The sequence below is a fragment of the Chiloscyllium plagiosum genome, chromosome 21 (assembly GCF_004010195.1).
Source record: "Chiloscyllium plagiosum isolate BGI_BamShark_2017 chromosome 21, ASM401019v2, whole genome shotgun sequence".
Classification (NCBI taxonomy): domain Eukaryota; kingdom Metazoa; phylum Chordata; class Chondrichthyes; order Orectolobiformes; family Hemiscylliidae; genus Chiloscyllium; species Chiloscyllium plagiosum.
In genome coordinates, this window is record NC_057730.1 from 55,807,919 (window position 1) to 55,819,010 (window position 11,092).

Genomic DNA, 11,092 nt, shown 5'->3' on the forward strand with positions numbered 1-11,092 from the left:
GGCCTCCAACAGTGCCCACCCCTTCAGCACTGACCCTCTGACAGTGCCCTCTCCCTCAGTACTGACCCTTCGACAGTGCGGCACACCCTCAGTACTGACCCTCCGACAGTGCGGCACTCCCTCAGCACCTGACTCTCAGGCAGTGCCCACTCCCTCTGCACTGTCCCTCCGACAGTGCGGCACTCCCTCAACACTGACCCTCCGACAGTGTCCACTCTATCATCACAGACCCTCCGACAGTGTGGCACTCTCTCATCACTGACCCTCCGACAGTTCGGCACTCCCTCAGCACTGACCCTCCGACAGTGTGGCACTCACCCAGCTATGACCCTCTGACAGTGCCCATTCCCTCAGCACTGACCCTCCGACAGTGCCCACTCCCTCAGCACTTTCCCTCTGACAGTGCCCACTCCCTCAGCACTGACCCTCTGATTTGCGGCACTCCTTCAGCATGAATCTCGATATTGCCCTCTCCCTCAGCACTGACCCACCGACATTTCCCACTCCCTCAGCACTCGCCGTCCGAAAGTGCACACTCCCTCAGCACTGACCCTCCGACAGTGCGGCACACCCTCAGTACTGAACCTCCCTGACCCTCCGACAGTGCAGTGCTCCCTCAGTACTGAACCTCCAACAGTGCACACGCCTCAGTACTGACCCTCCGATAGTGCCAAGTCCCTCAGCACTGACCCTCCGAAAATGCCCACTCCCTCAGCACTGACCCTCCGACAGTGATCACTCCCTCAGCACTGACCCTCCGACAGTGCCAAATCTCTCAGCACTGACCCTCCGACAGTGTCCATTCCCTCAGCACTGAGCCTCCGACAGTGCGGCACACCCTCAGCACTGAGCCTCCGACAGTGCGGCACACCCTCAGTACTGACCCTCCGACAGTGCGGCACTCCCTCAGCACCTGACCCTCCGCCAGTACCCACACCCTCAGCATTGACCCTCCGACAGTGCGGTACTCCATCAGCACTGACCCTCCGACAGTGCGGCACTCCCTCAGCACTGACCCTCCGACAGTGATCACTCCCTCAGCACTGACCCTCCGACAGTGCCAAATCCCTCAGCACTGACCCTCCGACAATGCCCACTCCCTCAGCACTGACCCTCAGACAGTGCCAAATCCCTTAGCACTGACCCACCGACAGTGCGGCACTCCCTCAGCACCTGACCCTCCGACAGTGCCCACTCCCTCAGCACTCGCCCTCCGACAGTGCGGCACACCCTCAGTACTGACCCACCAACAGTGCGGCACTCCCTCAGCACTGACCCTCCGACAGTGCGGCACACACACAGTACTGACCCACCAACAGTGCGGCACTCCCTCAGCACCTGACCCTCCAACAGTGCCCACTCCCTCAGCACTGACCCTCAGACAGTGCCAAATCACTTAGCACTGACCCTCCGACAGTGCGGCACACTCTCAGTACTGACCCACCGACAGTGCGGCACTCCCTCAGCACCTGACCCTCCGGCAGTGCCCACTCCCTCAGCACTTGCCCTCCGACAGTGCGGCACACCCTCAGTACTGACCCACCACCAGTGCGACACTCCCTCAGCACCTGACCCTCCGACAGTGCCCACTCCCTCAGCACTGACCCTCCGACAGTTCGGCACTCCCTCAGCACTGACCCTCCGACAGTGTGGCACTCACTCAGCTATGACCCTCTGACAGTGCCCAACCCTCAGCACTGACCCTCCGACCATGACCACTCCCTCAGCACTGACCCTCCGACAGTTCCCATTCCCTCAGCACTGACCCTCCGACAGTGCCCACTCCCTCAGCACTGACCCTCCGACCGTGCCCACTCCCTCAGCAGTGAATCCCCGACAGTGCCCACTCCCTCATCAGTGAATCCCCGACAGTGCCCACTCCCTCAGCATTGACGCTCCGACAGTGCAGCACTCCGTCAGCACTGACCCTCTGACAGTGCCCACTCCTTCAGCACTGGCCCTCCGACAGTGTCCACCCCTTCAGCACTGAACCTCTGACAATGCCCTCTCCCTCATCACTGACCCTCTGACAGTGCCCACTCCCTCAGCACTGACCCTCCGACAGTGCGGCACATCCTCAGTACTGACCCTCTGACAGTGCCCACTCCCTCAGCACTGACCCTCCGACAGTGCGGCACTCCTTCAAACTGACCCTCCGACCGTGCCCACTCCCTCAGCAGTGAATCCCCGACAGTGCCCACTCCCTCAGCACTGACCCTCCGACAGTGCCCACTCCCTCAGCACTGACCCTCTGGCACTCCCTCAGCACTACTCGCCTGACCGGGTTTCTGATTTGAGCGGGTGAGTTGGTTGGAGTTGGTGCCTGGCCCAATGTGATCCCACGTCATGTATGCTTGTCACCCCCAGGCCTTTGAACATGAGCATCCCGCGTTCACCAAACGGCACAGGTCAGGCTTCAGATTCTCGACAGAAATCCGTGCTGGGGCAGGAAGGCAGCATGGACAAGCTGCGAGGTCAGTCAGCGCTTGGTTTGTACACTGGGCTCTGGGTTCTGGCCTTGGGATGGGGAACGGAATGAAGGAAATGGCCTCGCCCTCCCTGTGGGAATCAACGTGCCTGAAACCTGCAAACGGCTACTGGAGTAACCCACGTTGGCCACGTATCCAACAACGTGAGGGACTGGGATGGGAGGCTCTCCAGAGAGAGTTCACTCAGGCTGATGCCAGGGGATGGTGGTAGTGCCTTCTGGAGGACAGTCCAGCCTGTACGTGTTCGCATTGAGCAAAATGAAGGCCCACTCTGTTCAGACTTTTCCTGGACGTGGAAAGGTGTGAGGAGATGGCAGAGTATTGGAGCGGACAAGGGTATTCCCATCAGAGACAGGGATGAGGAATGTTATCTGTCTCTGAGGGGAGGCGAGTGAACCCTTTTGGGAGGGGAGTGTTTTGCTGGTGAGATCTCCCTGTGTAACACCAGGGTTCCCTGCACCCCCACAGCCTCTGCCCCACCTCTGGCCCATCTGAAGCTGGTGATGAATGGATCCCACCTCCGAGGTACACACCGGGTGGTCTTTGATGGTGCCCTCACCCACCAGGAGTGTGTCACCCTGCGCAATGTCGCCCATGTGAGTACTCGGATCAGGAGGGTAACAGAGGGGTCAAGGGTCAGATGGAGGGTGGTAGAGGGGTCAGGGGTCAGATTGAGAGTGACAGAGGGGTCAGGGGTCAGATGGAGGCTGACAGAGGGATCAGGGGTCAGATGGAAGCTGACTGTGTGGTCAGATGGAGGGTGACTGTGGGGTCATGGGTCAGATGGAGGGTGACTGGGGTCACAGGTCAGGGGGGCTTGTGAGTGAAGAGTCAGCAATAAATCTTGGTGGAGGGGTCAGGGGTTGGGGGCAGAGGGAGAAGGTAGGGGCTCGATTTGGAGGCAAGGTCAATGGCTGTGGGTGTTGGGACAGAGCTCAGTAACTTGTCATCATCTCTTTCTGTCTTTCTCACTGTGAAACCCCTCAGACCTTGGCAGCGCTGGGAGAAGAGGAACCTGGAGATAACTCTGCTCACCCTCAGAGCACTAACCTCGAGGAACTGAGCATCAAAACAATATTGACGGTGAGATCTGCTTGGGAGAGGCTCTGTGTGTGTGTGCCTGTGTGTCTGTAGGTGTGTGTCTGTGTGTGTCTGTATGTGTGGGTGTGTGTGTGTCTGTGTGTGTCTGTATGTGTGGGTGTGTGTCTGTATGTGTGTGAGATGAGCTTTCCCGGATATGGGGAACCCAGGCCTTACCCTTCTCCATGTCTGTTTACAGTTGGCCCGTGACTCCCTGGTTGACCCACCCGCTGCCCGCCTGTATTACCATGCCAGTGTGCGAGTGCAACGCATTACACAGCAATTCTTTACCACCCTCCCTCTTCACCCATCCATCTCCATCCTGTCCTGTCGTGGTCCAGTGACAGGTGAGTGCAGACGTGATGTTGCTGGGGGTTGGGGGTGGTCTAGAGGACAGAGCTTGGTCCCTGCTTGGACCTGAGCCCCATGCTGCACAGCAAGATCCCAGGGATTTCTTGGAGGTTGGGAACATCCCTGTTCTCTCTCTGATCCAGCTACTTCTCCCCTCCCAGACCCTGGGCTCCCCTCCTGTCCCCCACTCCAGGTGTGCTATTTGACAACTATGTGCTTCACCTCCTTGTTTACCCCTTTACAGGAGACCAGGAGGCCAGGAGGGGCACAGTGTCAAGGGACCCATGTCTCCAGGAGCCAGAGGGGGCAGAGTGTTGGAGGGAGTCACTCCAAGACTCAGCTGGAGACTACAGGTAACAGAGACCTGGGAAACCCATCGCCAATCCCAAAAACCAAATCTGGACAGAATAGGGAAGGCTAATGGACCGTCAGCTGATTTCTGAGGCAATGGAGTGTGAAGGTAGGGAGGATGTTGCTGGAATGATAGGAATCAATTTTGGGAGTTGGTATCTGGTGACAGATCGCTGTCAAAGCTTCACCTGGGCTTATCTCAGGGGATGGACAGGCTTTCTGATAGGGGGAAGGGATTCACTGATGGTAACACCACTGACCATTAAGAGGCTGATGGCTGGATTCTCTCTCGTTGGAGGTGGTAACGCCCAGAATGTTATTTGTAAAGGGGATTCAGTGATGGTAACACCACTGACCGTCTCGTTTTCATCCCGTTTCCCCAGCTCCATTTCAGAAGGTGATTATCACAACATGGACTGAGCTTTATTGTTCACACCTTGATTTCCCCAGTACAATCTCCTTCCCATATCCTTCAAATCCTCATTCCTTAACAGTGACTTATCTCTCACCTTCTGGGAGAACTCAGTCTTTTCCTCAGTCATTAAAGGAATCGGTTGGTTTCTCTGATCTCTCTCTCAGCCCCATTATAAATTCTTTCATCTCTGCCTGGAATAGGGCAACAGCTAAGTCCTTCAGCCCAGCTGTTACAGGCCATTTTCATGTGTCTTTTGCCAGTTTGTGTAACCTCAAAATACTCAAGAAACAATATAATTGCCTCTGCCCAGTCTCACCTTCTGATAGATTGGCTTCTGTATAATTCGCTCCTCGTTTATAATTTGACTGCCTGACTGGTTCAGTTATCTTTGTTCAAAACTAGCACAGCCTCGAGTTGGCTTCTTGATGTATCACTCTTAAAAACCATGCCAAACATCACTCCAGAATGCCAGCCCTGGCTGGTTTACTGCCCAGTTTGTTGACCCAGTCCACATAGCCATGCCTGAGTCAGACCTGGCACATTGGAACATGATCATGGGTGTTAGAGGTCAGTCATCTCAGCTCCAGGACCTCTCTGCAGGAGCTCCTCAGGGTAGTGTCCTAGGAACAACCATTTTCAGTTGTATCATCGATGACCTTCCCTGCATCTTAAGTTCAGAAATGGGGATGTTATCATTCCTGAATGTTCTGGGGTGGTTACCATCTCCAACAAGCGACAACCCCACCATTGCCTCCATGACAATCCTGGGGGTTTACCATCTCCAATGACAAGAGAATCCAGCCATCGCCCTCTTGATGATCAATGGTGTCGCCATCACTGAATCTTCTCCCACTATTAACATCCTGAGGGTTACCATTTTCCAGAAACCAAACAATCTTGTGGCTACAAGAGCTGGTCAGAGGCTGCGAATCCTGCAGTGAGTAACTCACCTCCTGACTCCCTGCTCTCCAAAGCCGGTCCCACCATCAATAACGCACAAGTCAGGAGTGAGATGGGACAAATACAGGCAGCTCAAACAACACCCGAGACGTTTGATGTTATCCAGGAACAAAGCAGCTCCCACTTAATTGGGAACACGTCACCAAAACCCTACTCCTGGACTGTGCAGGCACAGTCACAACAATCTGTCCCGTCGACAACAGGTTCTTCAGAAACTCCCCAAAGATCCTCAGAAAACACCTTCCAAAACTAATGACCACTTCCATTGAGAAGGACAAGACTAAAAGTGACACGAGAACAATTTCCCCTCTGAGACCTCACACATGGAAATATATCAGCGCTTTCTTCAATGGATGTTGGTCATAATCCTGGAAATCGGGATTGCAGTAATTCAACTAGACAGTTCGGAATCACTTTCGCAATCGGCAAGTCATCGAGGGGACTATGAATGCTGGCTGCAGCAAATAACCCGCTCATCCCATGAATGAACAGAACAACATGTTAGATTTTTCTCAGAGCTATTAATTTCGACCAGTAACAACCTGATCCCGATCGTCATTATCCCGACCTTCAGATTCCTCGATCTCAGTAATATCCTGATCCCGATCGTCATTATCCCGACCTTCTTATCTGCTCTTTTCCGAAGATTCAAATTTGATCCTTGGGTTTGGAGCACTCGTTATTCCGTAACTATCTATCTTGGTGATGCCATTATTCCAACATCTTTCTTGATTGGTGCTCCCTCTCTATCTCTTCCCTCAGTCCTCTCTCTCTCTCTCTCTCTCTTGTTCTCTCTCCACCTCAGTTCCCCTCTTTCTCTCTCGCTTTATCTCTAGCACTCGGTCCCGCACTCCCTCTTTCTCTGCCTCTTTCTCTTCATTGCACTCTCTCTTCTCCACTCCCTTGATTTCTGTCTTCTCAATCTCTCTCTCTCTTCCCCGCACTACCTGTTTTCTGTCTGTTTCTGTACAGTAGACCCTCTCGTTCTCTCTTGATAACAACACACCATCTCACTTTCCATGCTGCCCAGTTTCTCTCTTTTCCTCTTTCTCCTTCTCTGTCTCCCATTCCCTCTTTCCCTCCATGTGACTCTCACTCTATCTTTTTTCCATTCCATCACTGTCTGACTGTCGCTACACCGTTATTCTCTCCCCATCAGCTCCCTCCCTGTTTCTCTCTGTATCTCTCTCTCCCTTGTTCTGTTTCTCTCTCTCTCTCTCTCTCTCTGGTGTTGATTGTCTCTCTGTCTTTTCACAGGGGTTTTCTCTATCTCAATGATGAATTTGACGGAGGGGAGTTCTACTTCACGGATCAGGGAGGCAAGAGAGTTTCAGTAAGTGACCCTCTCACCCTCAGAGAGAACTTTACTCTGTATCTAACCCCGTGCTGTCCCTGTCCTGGGAGTGTGTGATGGGAGGACAGTGTAAAGGGAGCTTTACTCTGTATCTACCCGCATGCTGTCCCTGTCCTGGAAGTGCTTGATGGGGGACAGTGTAGAGGGAGCTTTACTCTGTATCTACCCGCATGCTGTCCCTGTCCTGGGAGTGCTTGATGGGAGGACAGTGTAAAGGGAGCTTTACTCTGTATCTAACCCCGTGCTGTCCCTGTCCTGAGAATGATGGGGGACAGTGTAGAGGGAGCTTTACTCTGTATCTAACCCCATGCTGTCCCTGTCCTGGGAGTGATGGGGGACAGTGTAAAGGGAGCTTTACTCAATATTGAACCCCTCGCTGTTCCTACCTTGGGAATGTTTGATGGGACAGTGTAGAGGGAGCTTTACTCTGTATCTAACCCCGTGCTGTCCCTGTCCTTGATGGGGGAGATAGTGTAGAGGGAGCTTTACTCTGTATCTAACCCCGTGCTGTCCCTGTCCTGGAAGTGTTTGCTGGGGGACAGTGTAGAGGGAGCTTTATTCTCTAGCTCACCCTGTGCTGTCCCTGTCCTGGTGTTAAAGTACACATTTGAGACGGCCCAGGCAATCCCTTGTGGACTCAACCTGTCAGCCTCTCTTGGTTTGTCCCGGAGATACAACTCTTTGGAAGTTCTTACAGACATTTTTGTTTTATTTTGGTCATCCCCTTTATTGACTGATAGCATCACTGTTACAATGTAACACTGATACCTAAAAGCTCAACTAACTGGCTCCTAATTACCCAGACGAGTAGGATATCGCTCTTCCTTCAAGAGCCCTCACAGGAAGTTAATTGACAGGTCTGTGTGCACTTGCCTGATCACTCCTACAGGCCTTGAGCCATCCATCAGATGGGGAAAACATACCGAGCCGAGATAGGCGCCTGCTAGTGAGATAAACCCCTATCAGAAAGAGGTACCACTCCGAGCTAACTGGGAGAGGTCATAAGGTACGAAAATGTGTTGCAGGAAAAGTGCAGGGCTCATGCCCTAAAGAAGTGCTCATGCCCGAAACGTTGATTCTCCTGCTCCTTGGATGCTGCCTGACCTGCTGCACTTTTCCTGCAACACATTTTCAGCTCTGATCTCCAGCATCTGCAGTCCTCACTTTCTCCGAGGTCATAAGGTAACCTTGCACAGCTCACATTCTGATACAATTGTTTTATAAAATGGCTTCTTAGCAAGGAGAGCAAACTTTGACCATAAAATGGCTTCCCAACAGATTGTGTCAGAATCTCTTCCATGTTAGGTTTAGAATAATTTTAAGCTGGGAGCAGACTCCTGCTTTTTATCTTAAGCGCAGAATCATTCTGTAAATGAGGCTGAAATATTACCATTAGGTTGCATTTAAACTAATTCATTAGTCTCCGAATTAAACATGCTCTCTTTTCAGGGTTGTGATTCAAATTCAAATCAGACCTAAGATCTAATTAGTTAGAATTGACAGTGGGACAGTCTGTAGAGCGGTCTGCAAGAACAAGTTAAAGCTTTGTCAACATTACCTTTTACAGAGTTTGCATTTCAGAACCAGCAATGGCTACTCACAATCATCATAAACTCTCAAAACTGCAATGAAATTTGATCCATAGCAAGTAAGCACAAAGAGTTTAATTTTCTACTGGCTTCAGCAGTCCCAGCACCAAAATGGTCTCTCTCTCTGTTGTGGTTCTGTTCGTCAAGCTGGGAATTTGTGTTGCAGGCGTTTTGTCCCCTGTCTCGGTGACATCCTCAGTTCCATTCATGGCACTCATCCACAGATTCAATCAATAAGCACATCGACCTGGACCCAATATACCGGCCACTGCAACGGACAGCTGGGACTGACAACCCGGAAGTGGCAGGTACAAACCACTATAAATGCCGGAGGAAACATCACAGAAGCGCTTCACAGGAGGCTCCCAAGCACTGAGGATGTCACCTAGACAGGGGACGAAACGTCTGCAACACAAATTCCCAGCTCGGCGAACAGAACCACAACAACGAGCACCCGAGCTACAAATCTTCTCCCAAACTTTAGTCTCTCTCTCTCTCTGTTTCTGTCTCTGTCTCTCTCTCTCTCTCTCTCTCTCTCTCTGTCTCTCTCTCTTTCTCTCTCTGTCTCTCTCTCTTTCTCTCTCTCTCTCTCGCTCCAGTATCCTTTAGAACTCTCAGGTCAGGGACTTGTAAGAGAAAAGATGCTTTTCCCTCTCTGTCTGCCCCACTGTCAAGGGGTAATAAGAATCCATTATAATTGACAGAACCTGACCCTTAATTACAAGGCTTTTGATAGTCCCGTGTTTCTGTTCAGGGTCAGAATCAAACGCTGTCATTAATTTCACAAGAGAACGGCTGTGAATGTTATCATTCAGTGTCCTGTTCACACAGATTCACTGATGTTCACAATTGCCTTAGACCATCCCGTTATCACTCGGTGCGAGCAGATGTCTTTCTCTTCTGTATAACTTGGGTTCCCCCTTTTCTCATGGTCCAACCCTCCCTGCTTGTCTAACTTCTAATGTGCAGCAAAGGTGTTCTATAATTCAACATCACATTTTAGTCTGAATGTTTACAGACACGTTTTGAGGCTATAAACATTCTCACTGGGAGTGTTTGATGGGGGGGACAGTGTAAATGGAGCTTTACTCTGTATCTAACACCGCGCTGTCCCTGTCCTTGGGAGTGTTTGATGGGGGGACAGTATAGAGGGAGCTTTACTCTGTATCTAACCCCATGCTGTCCCTGTCCCCGAGAGTGTGTGATGGGGTACAGTGTAGAGAGAGCTTAACTCTGTATCTAACCCCATGCTGTCCCTGTCCCTGAGAGTGTGTGATGGGGTACAGTGTAGAGGGAGCTTAACTCTGTATCTAACACCATACTGTCCCTGTCCTGGGAGTGTTTAATGCGGTACAGTGTAGAGGGAGATTTACTCTGTATCTGACCCTGTGCTGTCCCTGTCCCTGGGAGTGTTTGATGGGGTATAGTGTAGAGGGAGCTTTACTCTGTATCTAACCTCATACTGTCCCTGTACTGGGAATGTTTGATGGGGGTACAGTGTAGAGGCAGCTTTACTCTATATCTAACCTGATGCTGTCCCTGTCCTGGGAGTGTTTGATGGGGAGACAGTGTAAAGGGAGCTTTACTTTGCATTTAACCCCTCGCCATCCCTGTCAGAGTTTTTGGTGGTGACAATATAGAGGGAGCTTAACTCTGTATCTAACACCATACTGTCCCTGTCCTAGAAGTGTTTACTGGGGACAGTGTAGAGGGAGCTTTACTGTGTGTCAAACCCCGTGCTGTCTCTATCCTGTGAATGTTTAGTGGGGTACAGTGTAGAGGGAGCTTTACTCTGTATCTGACACCGTGCTGTCCCTGTCCTGGGAGTGTTTAATGGGGGACAGTGTGGAGAGAGTCATAGAGATGTACAACACAGAAACAGACCTTTCGGTCCAACCCATCCATGCCGACCAGATATCCCAACCCAATCTAGTCCCACCTGCCAGCACCTGGCCCCTATCCCTCCAAACCCTCCCTATTCATATACCTATCCAAATGTCTCTTAAATGTTGCAATTGTACCAGCCTCCACCACTTCCTTTGGCAGCTCATTCCATACACGTACCACCCTCTCTGTGAAAAAGTTGCCCCTTAGGTCTCTTTTATATCTTTCCCCTCTCACCCTAAACCTATGCCCTCTAGTTCTGAACTCCCCAACCCCAGGGAAAATACTTTGCCGCTCATAATTTTATAAACCTCTATAAAGTCACCCCTCAGCCTCCGACCCTCTAGGGAAAACAGCACCAGCCTGTTCAGCCTCTCTCTATAGCTCAAACCCTGCAACCCTGGCAACATTCAACAGTGGCCTAACCAATGTCCTGTACAGCCGCAACATGACCTCACAACTCCTGTACTCAATACTCTGACCAATAAATGAAAGCATACCAAACGCCTTCTTCACTATCCTATCTACCTGTGACTCCACTTTCAAGGAGCTATGAACCTGCAATCCAAGGTCTCTTTGTTCAGCAACACTCCCTAGGACCTTACCATTATGTGTATAA

At 51.5% G+C, this 11,092-nt stretch overlaps 1 protein-coding gene across 1 annotated transcript in view; it reads left to right on the forward strand.

Moving 5' to 3' along the window:
• Positions 1-2,370: 2,370 nt before the first annotated feature.
• The window catches only part of LOC122560408 (prolyl 3-hydroxylase 3-like), an 18,464-nt gene continuing 9,742 nt past the window's right edge, over positions 2,371-11,092 (forward strand). Inside the window, exons 1-6 of the mRNA XM_043711045.1 lie at positions 2,371-2,474; positions 2,958-3,085; positions 3,477-3,572; positions 3,769-3,916; positions 4,165-4,273; positions 6,904-6,979. Coding sequence (XP_043566980.1) covers positions 2,378-2,474; positions 2,958-3,085; positions 3,477-3,572; positions 3,769-3,916; positions 4,165-4,273; positions 6,904-6,979 — 654 coding nt within the window. The 5' untranslated portion in view covers positions 2,371-2,377. The remainder of the gene's footprint in view (positions 2,475-2,957; positions 3,086-3,476; positions 3,573-3,768; positions 3,917-4,164; positions 4,274-6,903; positions 6,980-11,092) is intronic.